The 20,082-nt window shown below is 38.5% G+C and overlaps 1 protein-coding gene across 1 annotated transcript; it reads left to right on the plus strand.

The window, feature by feature from the left end:
* The first annotated feature begins 249 nt into the window (after nt 1-249).
* Nucleotides 250-18,236, plus strand: LOC128746332 (uncharacterized). Its single transcript, XM_053843384.1, has 8 exons — nt 250-669; nt 732-1,058; nt 1,121-1,381; nt 1,444-1,509; nt 1,573-1,647; nt 1,774-1,833; nt 3,031-3,153; nt 18,045-18,236. Exons 1-8 carry the CDS (start codon nt 250-252, stop codon nt 18,234-18,236), a joined length of 1,524 nt encoding a protein of 507 aa, XP_053699359.1.
* Nucleotides 18,237-20,082: the final 1,846 nt, after the last annotated feature.

Here is a 20,082-nt window from a genome sequence, read left to right on the forward strand (position 1 = left end):
ATGCAGCATAAGAAAAATGCAAGTTTTCCGCATGCGGTTGTCCAATCAAGCATATCCCGCTGAATTCTTGGCCAATAGCTACTGCTTGGGCTCTTCGAGCCCTACAATTTTCGTTGACATCCTCTTTGGTTGGATGTTTCCACACATCCTTCAGGCGATTAGTCAACGGATTCGTTCCGGAGGGCTATATAAATGATGTCCCATGCGGAGTGACCTCCCAGTTTCAACTCGGTAGTTGACATTCTCGTGATGAAGTTCTTGTGGCCGATAGTGCTTTCAGTGATTGGTGCGGTGGCTTATCCTCAGTCACATACAGTAGTGATAACGCAGGTTCCACCACCACCGAAGGTGGTCCCAGTTAACCGAACCTTGGTATCATCGGGTTCGCTAATGGACAGCGACCTGAAGCGAGTTGCCACGATTGGGATCCTCTTCGGAGCGGTTCAGGGTGAAGCACAAATGGAGAAAAAACTCAACCGGCAGCTGACCGAACTGAGTCGGGCGTTCAATGTCAGCAGATCGGAGGTGAAGGCTCGAAAAGTGGCTGCCATCGAGCGGACAATGCAACGGGACCAAGTCGCCGTCAGGATACTGAGCGAAGCGCTGAATTTGGCCATGAAACCGATGACCTACGAGCAGTATAAACGGGAGATGAGTAAACTTGCTGAGGTAACTAATAACGTCGGATTAGTTGAAATCATCAAAATTAATTCGATCAATCAAATTTTCAGCGGGAAAAACACTCGCTGGGAGTTCGTCTGCTGCCGATGACGGTGGTGCGGAAAACTTCAGACCCGCTGAACGGCGGGGGCAACCAAACGACGACCGACCTCGATCTGGCCACCATCAAGCGACAGGTCACTCGGCACATCAACCAAATGCGGAAGAGCCTGGCCGGTAAGGTCAAGGAAACGGTACAGTTTTTGGAACGTCACGATGCAGCTCTTCCCACCGTTGGTGGTAGTGCGATGGACCAGAGGATCGTGAAGAAGCTAATCGGCAACAATCGACTGCCGGACTATAGCTTCTACGAGAATGTTTACCGATCGGATTTGGAGGTTAGTTTTAATTCTTACAGATGCAGTGCGGTTTTTTACGAACGTCAGTGTTTTAACAACAGAATCACATCGATGCACTGTTTCGACGACGGCAGGATGACGGGGACGGAGCTAACGGCAGGGATAGCAAGGAGAACGGAAACGTGAACGAAGTTACGGTTACCTTGGGAAAAGAGGACGATGAGTCGGAGTCCGAATCGGATGACGACGAACCGCCCGGTGGTTTGGTTGGATTGATTGCCAGCCTGAGTGGCGGTGAGGAAGGTTCCGATGTTGGTGCCTTGGTTGGGGCCCTGTCGGCAGCGATTACCAACATTTTCGGAGTAAGATTTTGACGTTTCTAATTCAAAACAAAATCTAATATTTTGTTTTGTTTCACGAAAAGCCTGACGGCTTGGACGTCCCTGGCTTGCTAGGAACTGGAACCGGTCTACTGGCTGGCCTACTGGGGGTTTGTAGTTGTAGTAGTCATGGCAACTGCTTTGTTAATTGGTTTTGATTATTTTAACCGCAGGGCGACGAGAACTTCGGAAAGGTACTGGGAGGCTACGTAGGTATTGCCGTTGAAGGATTCTCCGGCGGAGGCGCTGTAAGCATTCCTTCTGCGAGTTGAAATGTAGAAATTGATAGAAACAGCACTAGAACTCCGTAGATGTAGTGAAAATTCCGACAAAATTGCTTGGATTTCACAGTAACCTTGAGTTTTTAATTTCAGGACAATAACGGAGCATTTTTCGGCAATTTTCTCGGAGCCGTAATTGCCGCCTTAAGCTCGGTAAGTACCTACACGTTTGATTAATTTATGCTACTCCAAACAATTGCCAAACAATTTCGCGCATGGCCAATGCCCGTCATCGTCCATGGCTAGTGAAGTACCACTCCGTCCGAAGCAAGCATCTGCTTTCAATGCAAATGTTTGCTTCGATCAAAGCCGTTTGATCTCGAATGATCAGATCAAGTGACTAGCAACCTAACAAGTGTGCCGCATATAAAAGTGCATACAATTTTCGATGAAATGTTGAAAGCATAATAGCGAACCGTGTTGGAGTCCAACGCGAAAATGCCCAATTTGCGCTCCTTTATTTGTCCCAGTAACAATACTTTCAATGTTAAACATCCAATACTCATTAAAGCCAAAACCGATGCTTCGACCCTAAATTTCAAGCAAACGAAACGGCACAGTTTTGTACGAAAGCCCGCGGAAAAATATTTGCAACCTTTCCCAATAGACCTGCAGCCAACCAATTGCATTCAGCTGAAACGGGCATCACTCTGAGCGCTATAAGCTGCCACTAAAACCCTTTGTTTACAAATCAAAAAACAACCAAATTGTCAGTGCAGTATTGCCAATCAACAGCAGTCGTTGTTGTTGTTGTTGCTCAAACTTTTCTATTCGGCCAGCTAAGCTGGCCCCCGGCAAGCGTGGGGTCGACTGTGCCGGGCCTAGCCTGGCCCGGTCCGGCCAGCCGTGCCGTTTGATTGAGGCAATAGGGCAGCAGTGAAATTGGATACACACGTAAAGTAAAAAAAACCGACACGTTGCTTGCGCTGCTGCACTCGGCCCGGCAGCTTAGCCGGGCAGCAGATCGGTGCGTAGAGCTTCTCTCCGCTTCGGTGGAGTGGCCGGCACGGTGCGGTGGCGGCGATTGCAATTTCAGCAGCAAACCGAATGCGTCAGGCTGGATGGAACGCAAAACAATTTTTGCACCTGACGCACCAGCAGAGCACCACCCGGCCGATGGTGCTGGCGCTGGGTCGGTGATTGATTTATGTAAGATTTGATTCGTTTACGCTAACACACTGACTGACCGGGGCGGCGCGGCAGTGGTGGAAGATTCGATCTTGACGGGTGGCATAAATTAGAACCAATTATGAACGGTTGGGAAACTGCGACTGACGGGCGGCTCGCCCGTAATTGTAATGATTTGATTATTTGTTTTGAAACCTAACCTGCTTTCGTTACTTTTCGCAGGATCCAGAGGACGAGGATCTACCCCTCAGACCGGAGCTGTTCATTAAGAACTTCTTCAGCGGTTTGCAGGATGCCAAGCGAAAGGGTGATCCGGCTGCCGAAGGATGTGGCGATAGTTGCAAGGTGAGTTCAGTTTATAGATTTATATTCTAAACACTAGCGTGCCCAGATATAAATAGAAGGTTGCAGAAGAATGTTTTGGCCAGTAAAATCGAGTAATCGTAGGATGGCGAATCTATTTAAAATCAAAGTTGATTTATGACTAGAAATTAAACTTGAAACTGGACTTGAAATTAGAGTTTAAATTGGACTTAAAATCGGACTAATCGGACTAGAATGAAAATTGGCTTTGAAATGGAAGCTGTAATGGGACATGAAATTGGATTCGAAATTACGCTCGAATTTGAACTTAAAATTGGAACTGCAAGTGGACGACAGTTTGAATCAAATTGGACTTGAGATTAGACTTGGAATTAGACCTGAAAATGTAATTCTAATTTTAATAGAAATTGGACTTGAAATCATAGTTTAAATTTGTCTTAAAATTAGAATTAAATTAGACTTGAAATTTACAAATCGGACATTAAATTAGATTTGTATTTGGTACGAAATCAGTCACGAAGTTTTACCTGAAAATAGGATTGAAATATTTCGTGTGAGAGAGACGTTTTGCCTCTTTTCTGTTCTATTTTTTACGTTTTAAGTTCTAATTTTTAATCTTTTTCAAACCGTTTTGTTGGTTTTTGCTCTCACTTTTCCTCTTTTCCTTTTGGGTATGAAATGGGGAAGGCAAATGAGGAGCGTCCAATATAGCTCTAGCTATCCCAAGCCCCTACCTAGCGCCTCCACGTGGCCATACCCGGTAATGCTCAATTGAGTAGCCAAGCTAGGAGGTGCGATACTGTGTGGTTCCCGGCTGCCTGATCTCATAATCGAGGTTTTGGGCAGACGGTGGAGCCACACGATCTGATAAGCATAATATAAGTTATTTTAATTATTTTTGTCGTTTTAGCTTATGAAGCATTTACTGCTTTATAGTGAAAACTTTGGCCAATACGAGTGTTAATACTGCACATGGATATTGGATACCAGAAGAAAAATTAAATTAATTATTAGAAGCACTTATGGAAACTAAAAGGACGCAACTCTATTCCATTCGAAGGACTGCTGGTGAGATTGTTCTATTTTTACCCATATATACCACATTTCATAAATAAACTAGAATCGGGAAGAGGGAGGGACCATCAGAGCACTTGTTTGAAGCGGTGGGCCTAGGGAGAGTGAAACAGTCAACTTTCTAGGGTTAATCTTGGCCCGATTAACAACACATCGTGGATAATGAGCGGGCTCTTCTCCCCACCTGCTGGAGTCATTCTGCATTAAGACGGTTTATTCAACGATTGACTCAGGTGACTTAGCCCTTGGAAGGAGATTCTCTAAATCCCTGGTACGTGTAAGTGATGTTGCTTATCGACCAATTCCCTTTTGGCCCTTCATACAAGAGTTGGGAAGCATGACCAATCGTTGAATATGTTCAACTCTTTTTGACATGATAGGCTCATTGCTATGAACGGATGTTCTGCTAAGGCAGGTGGTAGTACCATATATTCATATTCATATTATTCACTTTTCCTCTTTTCCTTTTTGGTTTTTTTTTCTAGCGTTCTTCTTCGTTTTCTGTCTCGTATTTCCTATTTCTTTGTCCCGTTTTGCATCATTTTCTTTTTCGCCCCACTTTTATCTTCATTCTCCAATTTCCAATATGTCCCATCTCTCTTCTTTGACCTCTTTTTCTTGTTTCCCTCGTTCCATCTATCGCTCTCTCTCTCTCTCTCTCTCTCTCTCTCTCTCTCTCTCTCTCTCTCTCTCTCTCTCTTCTTGTTTCGTCGCGTTTTTCGCCGTTTCTGATTTTTCTGTAGTTTTACTGTTTTCTCTTCCGTTTTTCGTCTTTTTTCATCCATTGTCAGGCCGTTTTTCCCCTTTCCCAGTCTGGTTTTTTGTTACCTGTACCGTTAGCTCCTCTTTTGTTTACGTTTGTTTTGTTCTTCCACTTAGTATGGCATGCTTTCCCCCCTTTTCTATCTGGTTCTGCTTTGCATTTCATTTTTATATTCATTTCATTTTCATTTATTTGTATCTATTTTCCTTATTTTTTGTTGTCGTATTTTCTCCTTTTGTTTTCCTCCTTTTAGTAACAATACGGAATAGAAAATCGTTTTTTACCTTTTCAGTTTCGTTTCCTTCTGTTCCGTCCAGTTTTTTCTCGTTTTCTTTATCATTTATCCTTATTTTCTCTCATTTTTCTTCTTTTTTCCGTTCTCGCCCGTTTTATTTATTTAATTTTTCTATTTATTTATTTATTTATTTATTTACTAGCTGACCCGACACACTTCGTATTGCCACAAATTAACCTGTGTTGTACATAAATCATGAATCTCGGATGATCTTTGTCACAATCTCGAGTTTTGCAAGCCCCCCAGTGGGCGGCGCTTCCGACGGCGGGTCACCGGCAACACTCGCAACCGTCTCGTCCTGAATGATCTAGTGTTACTATAGATAGTTTTTGTGGGCTTGTATTGACTAATGTTTTATGGAAGAGTCTCGAATTTCTCGAGTTCGATTAGTTTTTGCGTTTCGCAAAAATTTCTGTTTTATTTGTATGAGAGTCCATATTCCCCTACCACAGGGGTGAGAGGTCTCTAACTATCGTAAAATGAATTCAAGACTCCAAAATCTCCCACATGCCAAATTTGGTTCCATTTGCTTGATTAGTTCTCAAGTTATAAGGAAATTTGAATTTCATTTGTATGGGAGCTCCCCTCTTAAAAGGGGAAGGGGTCGTAATTCACCATAGAAAAAATTTCTGCCATCTAAAACTCCCACATGCCAAATTTGGTTCCATTTGATTGATTAGTTCTCGAGATAAGAGGAAATTTGCATTTCATTTGTATGGAAGCCCACCCTCTTAAAGGGGAGATGGGTCATAACTCGCTTTCTAAAGAAGAGAGGGGTCTCAATTCACCATAGAAAAAAATCTTGCGTCCAAAACCACTTACATGTCAAATTTGGTTCCATTTGCTTGATTAGTTCTCGAGTTATGAGGAAATTTGTTTTTCATTTGTATAGGAGCCCCCCCCCCCCTCTTAAAGTGGGGAAATCCATAGAAAATATATCATAGAAAATATTCTTGCCTACAAAAACACCCACATGATAAATTTGGTTTCATTTGCTTGATTAGTTCTACAGTTATGAGGAAATTTGTATTTCGTTTGTATGAGAGCCCCCCTCCTAAAGTGAGGAGGGGTCCCAGTTCAGCATAGAAAAAATTTTTGTCTCCAAAAACACCCACGTGTCAAATTTGGTTCCATTTGCTTGATTAGTTCTCGAGTTTTGAGGAAATTTGTATTTCGTTTGTATAGGAGCCCCCCTCTTAAAGTGGGGAGAGGTCCTTATTTACCATAGAAAATATTCTTGCCCTCGAAAACTTTCACATGTCAAATTTTGTTCCATTTGCTTGATTAGTTCTTCAGTTATGAGGAAATTTGTATTTCATTCTTTGGTACAGGAGCCCCCCCCCCCTCTTAATGTGGGGAGGGGTCCTAATTTACTATAGAAAATATTCTTGCCCTCGAAAACCTTCACATGCCAAATTTGGTTCCATTTGCTTGATTAGTTCTCGAGTTATGAGAAAATTTGTATGGAAGCCCCCCCTTTTAAAGAGGAGAGGAGTTATATAATAATTATATAATAATTATTATAAGTTATAATTCCCCTTATAAAGAGGGGAGGGGCCTCAATTTACCATAGAATAAATTCTTGTCACCGAAAACACCCACATGCCAAATTTTGTTCTATTTGCTTGATTAGTTGTCGAGTTATGCAGAAATTTGTGTTTCATTTGTATGGGAGCCCCCCGTCTTAGTGGGGGAGGGGTTTCTAACCATCATTAAAACCTTTCCTGGCCCCAAAAAACATCTACATGCATATTTTCATGCCGATTGGTTCAGTAGTTTTCGATTCTATAAGGAACATACGGACAGACAGACAGACAGACAGACAGAAATCCTTCTTTATAGGTATAGATTGTAGGGTTCGCCCATTATCATCATCAACAATCTAAAACTACACTTAATTTGCTGCTTTGTCATTTGAACGTTAACAATATCTAGATGATTATTAAATATGGACATCATTCTGTACACTGGTTCGTTTCTATCATAGTTTTGGACTCTATTTGTCAATTGAAAAGGCCTCAATGAAGAACGTCCATCGTACGCGGTTATCTGACTCAACAGATACGGCGAGTTATACCTGCCGCAGAGTAGATCCTTTAAGAAAAGAGCATCTGTGGTACGTCGTCTGCTCTCTAAGCTTTCCGTTCCAATCAGCATGCATAACGACTTGTAATCGGGCATCTCTCCAGACTAACCTAAATTCCGAAGGGTAAAGCGTATATTTTTTTCTGAATTCTCTCGACTCGTTTCTTATGCACTTACCACTGCGTACTAAGGAATTATATAGAGTAATGATAGTATACGAGTCATTCAGATCTCCACTAAGGCGTTTGATTAAACCGAACAGTTAATTTGCTTTTGCTACTATCTTTTCAAAATGACGAACAAAATTGAGCTCACTATCTATTTCTACTCCAAGATCACATACACAATCCTTTCTAGGAATTATGTCCCCTTGTATTAGATACTCAAACAACAATTTGTTTGGTTTTCGAGTGAACGAAACCACGCTACATTTCGTTGTATTCACTTTGAGACCAAACATTTTGCAAAAACCGACGAACCGATCGACGCTATCTTGAAGTTTGCGACAATCTTTCATGCATTTTACTGGGAGAATAATCTTAACATCGTCGGCATAAATTAGGACGTAAACATCAGGAAGTACTTCCGGAAGCTCGTTCAGTTACGAAACAGTTACGAAAAGTAAAGATTCAAGATGGCTCCCTTGGGGTACACCAGACCAAACCGGATACGACATTGATTTGCTTTTATCAATCTTAACACATTGCGATCGGTTTCTTAAATAATCGTCTGTCCACTGCAGATTCATTCCGCCTATTCCATATTTTGGTAACATAGCTGTAATCGCATCGCATATATTAATTACATCAAACGCCTTCGACATATCCGTGTAGATTGTATCCACCTGATAACCATCCATCATCCATTGCGCAGTTCTCGAGACAAATTCTGCCAAATTCGTTAACGTTGAACGTTTTTTAAAGATACCATGTTGAAAACTTGAAATTTTTGGTTACAATTGCTCATACACCAGAGATTGTTTTCTATACAGTTACCCGTTTCCTTCCTTTCAAATTTTTTTCCCTTTTCCCTCCTGTTGTGTCGCGATTTTTAATCGTTTTCCTTTTTGTCATGCCAGTTTTTATTCTTTTTTCCTGTGGCGTTTTCCTTATTTTTCTATTTCGTGTGTCCATTTTTAAGTAACGTTCTGTTTTTTTTTGTTCTCCAGACAAGAGGCGAACTACCGTTAGCTCCATCGGTAATCCATCTGTAAATATGCTAAAAAAATTTACTCACATTTTCAAAAGAAACTGTTTGAAATCATGAAAATTATTCATTGAAAGATTAACAATTGACAAAAAAAATATTTATGAGACAGAACATAATTTTTCGACTTTTCGACGCTTAGCTTAAAATTTAACTTAAAATGATTTCTGTTTTCGGCTTTCTGTTTTTTTGTCTTTTTTCCCGTTTTTCTGTAACATAGTGGAAGACAGAGAAACTGAAAGTCAGAAATCTAAAAAAAAGAGAAAGACAGAAAGACTGAAGCACAGAAACAAAAACAAAATTCAACAAAACAGAAGGTAACAGAATGAAAGAAAGAAAGACTACATGCGAGAAATAGAAGGACAGAAAGTCAGGACAACAGCAAAAAGAGAGAATGGCCGAAAAGCAGGATGACACAAGTTTAGATAAACAGAAAGAGATCAAAAACATCAAAATAGAGGCCAGAAAGTCAATAAAACAGGAAGACGGGGGCAAGAAGGTACAAAAAACAGAAAGACAACGAGACAGAAAGAGTGAAAGAGTGGACAGAGAAACAGAAAGTTAGGAAAACTGAAAGATTGAAAGCCAAAAATTAAATAACAGAACAAAAAGAAAGAAAAATTGGAAATTTTCAGAAAGAACAGAAAATCAGGTAAATAGATACGAGAGAAGGAGACAAAAAGTCAGAAAATAGATAGACAAAAAAAAGGACGGAAAGATACAAAGTGTGGAGACCAGAAGGACAACAGAAAGACAAAAAGGCAGAAAGGCTGAAGGCCTGAAAACAAAAAAAGGCAGATAGATAGTCAGGAGGAATAAAAAAAGAAAGACAAAAATTTAGAGACCAGAAAATTAGGAAAACAGTAAAGAGAGAACGACCGAAAGAGTAGAGGAGGCAGCTGAGGCAGAAAGACAGAAAGATTGGAAGCCAGAAAGAAAGAAAGACAAGAGGACAGCATGTCAGGATAACATAAAGAAGAAAACGACAAAATGACTGAAAGACTGCAAAACAGAAATTTAAAATGACAGAAAGAGAAAGTGTTTGTTCGATTTAATCGACATTTTTCGGCGAAATAAGTATGTCGTTCGTGACTTCTACGGGGTTCGGATTTGAACCCGGGTCCTCGGCGTGAGAGGCGTGAATGCTGACCACTACGCCGGGACTGACCCTGCTGTCCGGACGTTGGTTTAGAACCAAGTAGAACCTAATGGACGAGAAAAGTTGTCCGCAGATGATGAGCGAAGACCAGCAGTAGCTCGAAACGTCCGGACTAACTGGTATTTAAAAATCTTCATACTTCATCTTCATCATGTCATCTTCATCATTTCACCGAAAAACGTCGATTAAATCGAACAAACATTGCGGAGGCGGCGATTATCTGAAATCAGCATACAGAAAAAGTGGAATACAGAACACAAAACCATGAAAAGCCATGAAAACAGAAAGACTGGAAGACAGAAAATAGAAAAACATAAAACTGAAGTCCAGAAAAACAGAAAAGAAAGAAAAACAGAAAGAGTGGAGGATAAAGAGATCGAAAGACAGGATGTCTGAAAAAGAGATAGAGAGATAGATAGAAAGAGAAAAAGACTCAAAGACATGAAGAAACAAAAAGAGACAGACGGGAAACGGGGAAGATAGAAAGACAAAGGCAGAAAGGCAGGAGGAGAAACGGGGAAGATAGAAAGACAAAAAGGCAGAAAGGCAGGAGGATAGAAAGTCTGGAAAACAGAAAGACAAAAACGAAGAGAACAGCGAGGTGTACAAACAGAACGGCAACAAAATAGAAAGAATGAAACACTGGAAGCTGGAGAGAGACATTAAAAATAGAACAAGAAAAGCAAAAAGATGCAGAAATAAGAGGACACGATGATATAAAACAAAGTAGAGAAAGACAGAAAGACTAATAGATAGAGGGACATAAAAATTGAAAGGAACAAATACAAAGACAGCAAAATAGATAAACAAAAAGATAAGAATAAAAAAAAATAGCAACATAGATAGATCGATAGACAGAGAAACATGAACCAGGAAAACAGAAAGTTAGAAAACACAAAAATAGAGAAACAGAAAAAGGGACTGAGCGATAATAAAACAGGAAAACAAAAAATAATAAATAATAAATCCCTTTGAATGAGTAACGTGAAAAGGGAAAAAATGCGAAAAGGGAATAAAGTGGAAAATAGAAAACAGAAAATAGGGTATAGGAAATAGGAGACTGGAAACAAAATGAAAATTGAAAATCATGAAATTTAGCCATATTCAATATGGAATAGGTAATTTGAAACAAGAAATAGAAGAAAGGAAAGAGGAAACAAAAACAGAAAATAGTAAATAAAGATTGGGAAATAAAAAACGGCTAATGAAAAAATGGAAATAAAAATAAGAAATAGAAAATAAGAGATATAAAACAGAAACTATGAAATAGGAAATAGGTAGTAAGAAAAAACAAGGTAGAAAATAGAAGATAGGAAATTGGAAATCTAAAGTAGGAAATATGAAAAAGGAAATAAGAAATACGAATCAGCAATAAGGCAGTAGGAAATAAGTAGGCTTCATTCTCGGTTTCTTGCTCAGTAGATGCTCAATTGGCTACAGCGCCTCAACTAAACAGAATTCGAAAAAGTAGTGTAAAGGGCGATTGTAGAACTTATTGTTATCTACCCCAAATCTAGCCAAATGAGCGCTCTTTTTGCTACCAACGGGGTAGCAGCCCCATAGCGCCGTAAATACTGAAGATAGAACTATACTTTCTTCAACAATATTGTAGATAATAATTAGCTCTACAATCGCCCTTTACACTACTTTTCCGAATTCTGTTTAGTTTAGGCGCTGTAGTCAAATGAGCATCTACTGAGCAAAAAACCGAGAATGAAGCCTGGAAATAACACATTACAAATACAAGATAGAGAATAGTGATTGAAAGAATTGATGTGAGAAATTAAATGGAATATAAGGCTATTGCAAATTATTTTTAAAGTTTATGTCACACCCTCCCCCTCCTTGAAATTCGCATGAAAAATAGAGAGGGGGCGCAAAAAAATATTTCTGTGGGATATAAATCTTTTTTTTCTCATAAAATCAATTGCCTTTTGGCTCTACAGCCTAAAGAACTCGCAAAAAGAGTGTACGGAGTATTAACGCTTCTAACACAAATACGATTAAAAATGCTTAGAACGCAGTTTTATTTGTTTGCTAGATGACCCGATAAACTTCGTATTGCCACAAATCAAACTGTGTTGTACATAAATCGTGAATCTCGGATGACCTTTGTCACAATCTCGAGTTTTGCAAGTTTCCGAGGAGTTCATGGGTGGCTTAATACACAAGCTTTCCTCATAGTAAAGTAGAAAACAGCTCCCCCATTGCTTAGCCTGATAAAATAAAGCGGACGGCATTTAAATATTCGCCATGATTTCGCCGAATACCATTTTGCCGAACACCACTTCTCGGTTGACCCTAACGCGGAATATAGAGTTTCGCGGAATACCATTTCGCGAACAACCTTACAGGATGTATCATTTCACGGAAAATGTTTTCGTGGAAAGTACCATTTCGCAGGGGTGATCCCGTCTTTAATCGATGTTGCTCGTTCGGACCCAATTGAAAGAAAGTAATAGAGATCAGTAGACCTAAGAAAATAAATAGACCTAGATAAAGATTACCTGTGCGGTCTGGCACCTCGCAGTGGCCTACACTTCCGACAGAGACCGCCGGAGACACTCACGGCCTGCGGCCGTCTCGCCCTAAATCATCTAGTGTTACTATTCTTGCCTTCAAAAACCTTCACAGGCCAAATTTGGTTGCATTTGCTTGATTAGTTCTCCAGTTATGAGGAAATTTATATTTCATTTGTATGAGAGCCCCCCCTACTAAGGTGGGTAGAGGTCCTAATTCCCCTACTAAGGTGGGGAGGGGTCCTAATTCTCCTCTTAAAGAGGGGAGGGGTCTCAATTCACCATAGAAAAAACCTTGTCTCCAAAAACACCCACATGCCAAACTTTGTTCCATTTGCTTGATTGGTTCTCGAGTTATGCCCCCCTCTTAGTGGGAGGAGGGGTCTCTAACCATAATAGGAACCTTCCCTGGCCCCAAAACCCCTACAAGCAAATTTTCACGCCGATCGGTGCAGTAGTTTTCGATTCGATAAGGAACAAAAGGATTTAACAAAATCTCTGTATTTTTCTGCACCACCCCCCTCCCCCCCTAGAAATATTGTAAAATAACAATTGACAACAACAACAAAATATCTAAATGAAATAAATTTAAAGAAAACATCAATATACCTAACAGCTAACATCATTAAACGATAAAATCAAACTAAAAATTAAAACCCCTAAAAATGAATTTAAAAAATATGTAAACTATATGCTGAGTTGCTAGGTCTAACTCAACAAGTAGAATAACAGATGTGCGATGAAAATAATTTGGGACGTGTTAATATTACAAAACAAACAGTTGACAAAGGGCAGACAGTAATAGATCCATGATAAAGATTTCAAAATAGAGTCGAAATGTTCTGTTTCAATGAGTAAATGGAAGAGTATAAATTAGCTTCAGCGAAATCCAGTTGAAACAAGAAACTGCAGAATAGAAGTCGGAAAAATAGGAAAATTATGATACATACATAGTGTTGAAACTATAACATAAAAAGCATAACCAACAGTAAAACCATTTAAAAGGTTACATATAGCCAAAACTAGTGAGCCAATTGTAAAAAGAGGAAGAAAAGAACTGAAAACAAAAATAGACATTCGGAGGAATGAATTCAAAAGTAATAATATAAAATTAAAATTTTAAAAAATCCAAAAATTGTAAATGAAAATTGAAAGGCGTAAAACAAAATGGATAAAGAAATACATAGTTATATAAGAAACCGAAAAACAGAAAACATAACTTTTACTGGTACAGTAATGTTCCGATTTTGTCAGCCCCATGTTGAATTTCGGGCTGACAAAAAGAGGAAACTGAAAAAATCGGGATTTTTTTTCGAAAATTTTCAAAATTCAAGACTTAAGACCTTGCAATATCGAAGACTTCTACTAAAAATTAAATTTTAACCCTCAATTGGTAAACCCAAAGCTCAATGATGCGAGCACAGCGCACTGGTTCAGAACCTTTTTTTGGTGCGCATAGGCTTTGAGCGGGTAAACTTGGCATTATGTTTATGCAACTTTTGGAAGAGTTTCTTAAACTCCAGTGGAATTCAAGTTTTGATTAATCCCCTTAAAAATGCAATAAAAAATATATTTTTCTTCAGTTTCAATATAACACATTGACGTGTTTTACAAAGTTTTACAGCATATTATTACAAGAAATTTCGCTGAAGACTGTAACCTCCTATCTCTTCAGCATAGATAGAAAAATCCTATTAAAAATCGTTAAAATTAGTTTTTCTATTCTAGCTGTCTTTGTAGTTGTTGTATAGGAACTATGGAACTTTGCTTGTTTAGGAACTATAGAAGTTTTACTATAAAAATACTCTAATTTTGACTCTGAATTACTAGCAAGAAAGCATCATTTTAATCAAAAACTCTCTTCAGAGAATCAGAATAATTTCAAGTAGGCTGAAAAGTTTTATAAATCATATTTAAAAGCACAAAAGGTAAACAAAATTTATCGGCTGACTAAATCGGGACAAAAAGCTGATAAAATCGGGGGTAGACAAAACCGGGAGCTGACAAAATCAGAACATTACTGTACTAGAAATGAAAATTGTTGGAAATATATAGAGAAAAAAAAGTTCGATCGTTAGTGTTAAGAAGTGAAGCGTTGTAAGTATTTTTTTATCTTCCGCGAAATAATCACGGCATAATTGGCCAATTATGCCGTGATTATTTCGCGGAAGATAAAAAAATACTTTTATTCACTAGTTTAAACTCACAACGCTTCACTTCTTAACACTAACGATCGAACTCCCCTCTAAGATCGTTGTTCGTCCTCGAATAACTTCAATCTGGGTAACGGGATAGATTCTAATTTCGATTTACAGATATTTCGATTTCCTCCCAGAATTTACTACTGATATCACTATCAAAAAAATCGAAGCACATGTTATTTTAGAAGGTTTAACTAAGTTGGATGCCTCCAAGGGTTGCGGACCCGACGGTATTCCTCCCGTGTTTTTGAAAAAGTTAGCATTAGAACTTACAGCTCTATTGTAATGGCTTTTTAACATGTCACTAGAATCCGGCAATTTCCCTAAGGCATGGAAAGCCTCATACCTCATTCCAATTTTTAAAAGCGGTAAAAAATCTGATATAAGTAACTATCGAGGTATTGCTATTATTTCTTGTATTCCCAAACTTTTTGAAGCAATCATTAATGAATCGTTGTTCAATCAAGTCAAAAATAGAATATCTAATATGCAACATGGGTTTTTTAAGGGCCGCTCAACTAATACAAATCTAATTGAATTCGTTAGTTATTCGCTGAATGCAATGGACAAAGGGAGCTATGTAGAAGCATTATATACTGATTTCAGCAAAGCATTTGATCGCGTTGATATACCCATGCTATTATTTAAATTACAAAAAATAGGAGTCCAATCAGATCTGCTTAAATGGATCGAATTCTATCTGACTAATCGTCAGCAAATAGTCAAATTTGAAGGGAAAAAGTCAAACCCTCTAGAAGTAACCTCTGGAGTTCCCCAAGGTTCACATTTAGGCCTTTTTTTGTTTATTTTATTTGTGAACGATATCTCTTTCTTGCTGAGAAATGTTAGGGTATTAGTATATGCCGATGATATGAAGCTCTTTTTAGAAATAACAAACGAGGAGGACGTCAGAGTATTCCAGCTCGAAATACAGGTTTTCTATATTTGGTGTAACAAAAGTCTTCTTCAACTTAACACTCATAAATGTAGATCAATAGCCTTCAGTAGAAAAAGAAACATGCCAAACATTACAATTTCTCTAGGAAATAATTTGGTTGAAAAGTGTGAAAAAATCAGAGATTTAGGAGTTATATTAGACTCAAAACTAACATTTATTGAACATTATAACACAATTATCAACAGAGCTAACAGTATGCTAGGATTTATAAAAAGATTTAGCTACGACTTCCGTGACCCATACACAATAAAAACACTATATCTTGCATATGTGAGGTCAATATTAGAATGCTGTAGCATAGTCTGGTCACCATTTTCATTAATACACCAGGAACGAATAGAATCAGTACAAAAACAATTCGTGCTGTTTGCTTTGCGTAAACTAAATTGGACAAGCTTTCCTCTTCCCTCTTATGAAGCCCGCTGCTTGCTTATAAATATACAGACACTAAAACAGCGACGTGAGTTCGCCAAAGTGTAATTTGTAAACGATATTGTTTCACACCGTATAGATTCTATGGAAATTTTATCCAAACTCAGCTTTTATGTACCGAACCGTCAATTGCGGAACCGAAATATATTTAGCATAAGTCACTGTCGCACAAACTATACCAAATTCGGGCCTTTAAATCAGATGATGATCGCCTATAACCAACATTGCGAAAATATTGACTTTACTATGTCTAAATTAAAATTAAAACAATACTTTAATTCTACGCGTTAGATGCAAAAAATGTAAGCAATATTATGTAATTTAAAAGTTGCACTGTTCAGTTTTCTTTGTAGACTGTGTTGTAGTAATAGAACTAATATAATGTAATAACTAATGTAAAAGGTCTACTATGATTTGACGACTAAATAAATAAATAAATAAATAAAAAACTGACATAATAGAAAAATAATGTAAAATATATAGATAAAAACACAGTGATCTATTTAATCTTTTTCCAAATTAAAAAAATAGCCAAAACAATCATAAACAAGTTTTGTTCAAAACTTCTGTTCTTCAAAAACTGTGCTGTAAAACTTCGTCATATGTAAATTTATGTGCTTGTTTTTAGTTGAAAGCCGAAGTGTGATTATTACAATAATCATTGCTAATATACTGCCGTGAATCGCATATCAGTCCCATATGTATTTTTTGTGATTTTGAGTTTAATCGCTAAACAGTATTAGTTATCATTGTTCTTTAGGTTGTAACAAAAAAATAGCTAGTTTCATTTCAAAAAATAGAAAAAAAATATCAGGTCAGTTTGTCCCATCTTAAAAGTAATCGCATATCAGTCCCACAGCGGTGGCCGCAGGAAGAAGATATAATATATCCCATACTTTAAAACTCAAATGAATGATAACACAATTTTATCAACTCTTACGTACTTTATTTACTCATATTTACTCTTATTATAGATAAAATGTTAGCAAACATTACAGATCGTTCGTCAAATATGCGTTCACTGGTTTTGTTCTGGTAATTCAATCCAAAATTGTTTTTTAGTTTCGTCTACTAATGGAACGATGGTTTTAATCAATGATTTTTTCCTTCCATCATCAATCATCCATCAAAATTTTGGTTGATTGTCTTTTTAAATGATTTTCAATATCAAATTCATTAGACATGACTTGTTTTTCTTGCTTCGTTGTAAAAATCTTGCAATGGTTTTAGTTTAGCCCATTCACAGAGTTGCTGTAATGGAATTCGTATGATCTTTTTTTTACAACTACGTATCTGATGTTGTCGATATAGGGTCGAAGCTTCAACTTATTTAAAACATATTGAGATACGCTAAAAACATTTATAAAAAAAACTGTCGGGAAGCATATCCATAATTTCAACGTTGTTTTTGGCGTTTCGTACCGAAAACTTAACGAGGACATTTTTCAGGAGTTATTAAAACTTTTAAATAAACAACACTTTAAGCGAAACAATCAACTTTGACAGTTACACCGTAAATAGAAACCGGTCATAGCGGGACTGATATGCAATTATTTTGCAGTATGTCATGCAAAATAATGGCATATCAGTCCCATTGTTGTTTTTTTTTATACAAAAATATTATAATTTTATTGTATAGTACTACCAAAGTATTAAAAACATTGTAATACATTTTCTTGAGGCAAGTTAATAACGATATGTCATGCGATATTTTTCTTATCTTGATAAACATGATCACAGCTTTCATCACTGTTTTCTCCGATTGATGAATTTCCATATGGGACTGATATGCGATTCACGGCAGTATAGCTCTGGCTCAGTATAAAGCGGATGTTAACAGCAAATGATCATTAAACGTTATGAAGCACATGAAGCATGAAAATGTTAACCATAATCGATTCAGCGAGGTGTTTCCTCGTTCAAAGTAAATACCATTTAATGTTTATAAACAGTTTATAAACCATGAAATTATTTTCGATTTAAAATTTCCTAGATGATCGAAGGTGGAATGACCTTGGTCAACTATAACTCGAACAGTGACTTACGTCGAATATGTCCACTTGAAATTTTTTCGACTTTTGACTCATATAGTCATTATAGGGTATGACCTAGTTAAAGTTGATGACATAAATTAAGAATTGCCATAGTCGACATAAGTCACGGGACAACAGTAATGTCAGGACTAATGATGTGCAACATATACTTTCCTTCCTCCCACAGGGATCGGACCTGTTCGGCTTCATCGGGCACGTCGTGGCCTCGATCGTCGGCGGAGTCACCAGCCTGGTGCTGAACGCTTCGCTTGGTTCGTCCGGTGGTTCCTCGCAGGGTTCGGCCGATGCTTCCGGGGCGTCCTCGGCCGGCAGCAGTGGCGACGGCTGCAAGCATCCGTGTGATGCCACTTCACACTAGTGGTAGTTAGTAGGGTAGTTAGTAGTAGGGTGGCGCAATACCCAGCCACCGCACTGCACCGCACCGAACCATGTCCAAAATGAATTCACGCTGAAGAAGATTAATAAATGATGCGGTTTTTTTTACAAGCCATTAAACTGTGCCTTCTACGTACGGTTTCAGTGCCAATGGAGTTTAGTGCCAGCCTAAAAACGGAAAGAAAGAAAAAAGTGAAAGTCAAGGTAATATTTGTTTGTTTTCAGCCTGCTGCTGCGGCAAGGGAACCGCAAACAATCAATTTTTTTCCGACCGCTGCTGATGCTGTCCAATAGCTGTAATATATATCGCTGCCGAAAAGAATTCGACAGACCTTCGGATTGAGTAATAACTTGCCATAAGCCGCAAAGTCATTCGACTCGCGCATTAACCGCAAGTTTGAACAGTCAACACGCGAAACGACAACTGGCGCTGCTGCTGCTGTTGCTGTGGTGCTAATAGTTCTCACCTTCTCGAGTCCAGCTGACTGACACAGTCGATTGGGTGCTTTTTCCAGTAAGGATCATGAGATCATCAACTTTTTGAAGCTTTAGAATTCTGTATGAAAGACACCATCATGCTGTGATTTGATATGAATGAGTGCAATTTTCATCAAAACGTAACAGATAAAAAAACGAAGAACGGTCTAATAGCGTTCGTTTTTGTTTCGAACATTATTGAATGCAATCTGTTGGCTGCACGTGAAGCGTAAAACACACACTCGAATCGAACAGCTGACCGCTGCGCCGTGCCGTGCCGTTCGGTAACTGCCCGGGTAACCGACTAGCGCCGGAGGACGGCTCCACAGCACAGCTAGCTTGGAAATGAGCTGAAAAAAAAGTTGTAAAAGCGTGTACTTAACTTAAGTAGGCTTTTTTCCTCATGTTCGAATTCAATGTTACATCGGTTCAGTCCATTAAGACGCCTCCTGCCTGCCCGGACGCCATTCAGCCTGACAGCCCGTGCCGGCTGAGGTTGATTGAATTACGTAAATTAGGTCTTCAATAAGCTTTCGGCGGCCAAACACTTAAATTAACGCTGTTAGCGAGTTGAGATTACAATTGTCTTAGTCCCCCAGTTTTGTGGCGACCTTCCCCACCACCTAAGCGAACTATCTATGCACATGCTACAGGTACCTTGATATTATTGTGTGTTTTATGATTCTGCTTTGGGGCATTCGGTGGTCGTTTCGGACTTACCCGTAGGTATTCCGATTTGTCGTTACGCTTATTAAACAATTTGGAGGTGATCAGCATATGTCACGGTACTTGGAAAAGGTCAAAATAATGCAGGACAATTAAGGTCCAACTTAGTTGCATATCCATTAGGGTGACACGGACAGTTAAATTTAATATCTCGAATTTTGAAAATAATAAGATGAAAATTTCCTAGAAAAAGTTTGTGATATTAAAATTTTAAAAATCTCATTGATTGACTCTTATTTGGTCACCCTAAAAATATTCTTCAAATCTGTCCAAGAACTGACCGATGCAGTCCAACCATCAGTCAACTTTCAACAAACGACGGCTGCTGCTGCTGCTGCTTTCGAGCTGTCTAATATTACCCGGAGCGACACATTTCAACGCATGACTAATTGACCAAACCAAACAGTGCTTCTTTTCTTACAAGTCAATTAATCCGCTCGCTTTTTATGAGGTACTTAAGCGTGTTGATGAAAATGTCAAAGTGCCTCACGTTCTGCTGTTCGAATTCTCAAGAGAGTTCTCCTTTAGATGGGTGATGATGGGTGATTACGAAAAAAAAATTAACGATCGGTCACTGGACGTGGAGGTGCCAAATGTAATGTCATTTGGGTTGTATTTTGCGCTTT

Source organism: Sabethes cyaneus, chromosome 1 (genome assembly GCF_943734655.1).
Source record: "Sabethes cyaneus chromosome 1, idSabCyanKW18_F2, whole genome shotgun sequence".
NCBI classification, from domain to species: domain Eukaryota; kingdom Metazoa; phylum Arthropoda; class Insecta; order Diptera; family Culicidae; genus Sabethes; species Sabethes cyaneus.

Coding starts and splice junctions, on each gene's coding strand:
- LOC128746332 (XM_053843384.1), top strand. CDS start 250: ATGAAGTTCTTGTGGCCGATAGTGCTTTCAGTGATTGGTGCGGTGGCT. Junction 670..731: donor AGATGAGTAAACTTGCTGAG/GTAACTAATAAC, acceptor TCAAATTTTCAG/CGGGAAAAACACTCGCTGGG. Junction 1,834..3,030: donor TAATTGCCGCCTTAAGCTCG/GTAAGTACCTAC, acceptor TACTTTTCGCAG/GATCCAGAGGACGAGGATCT.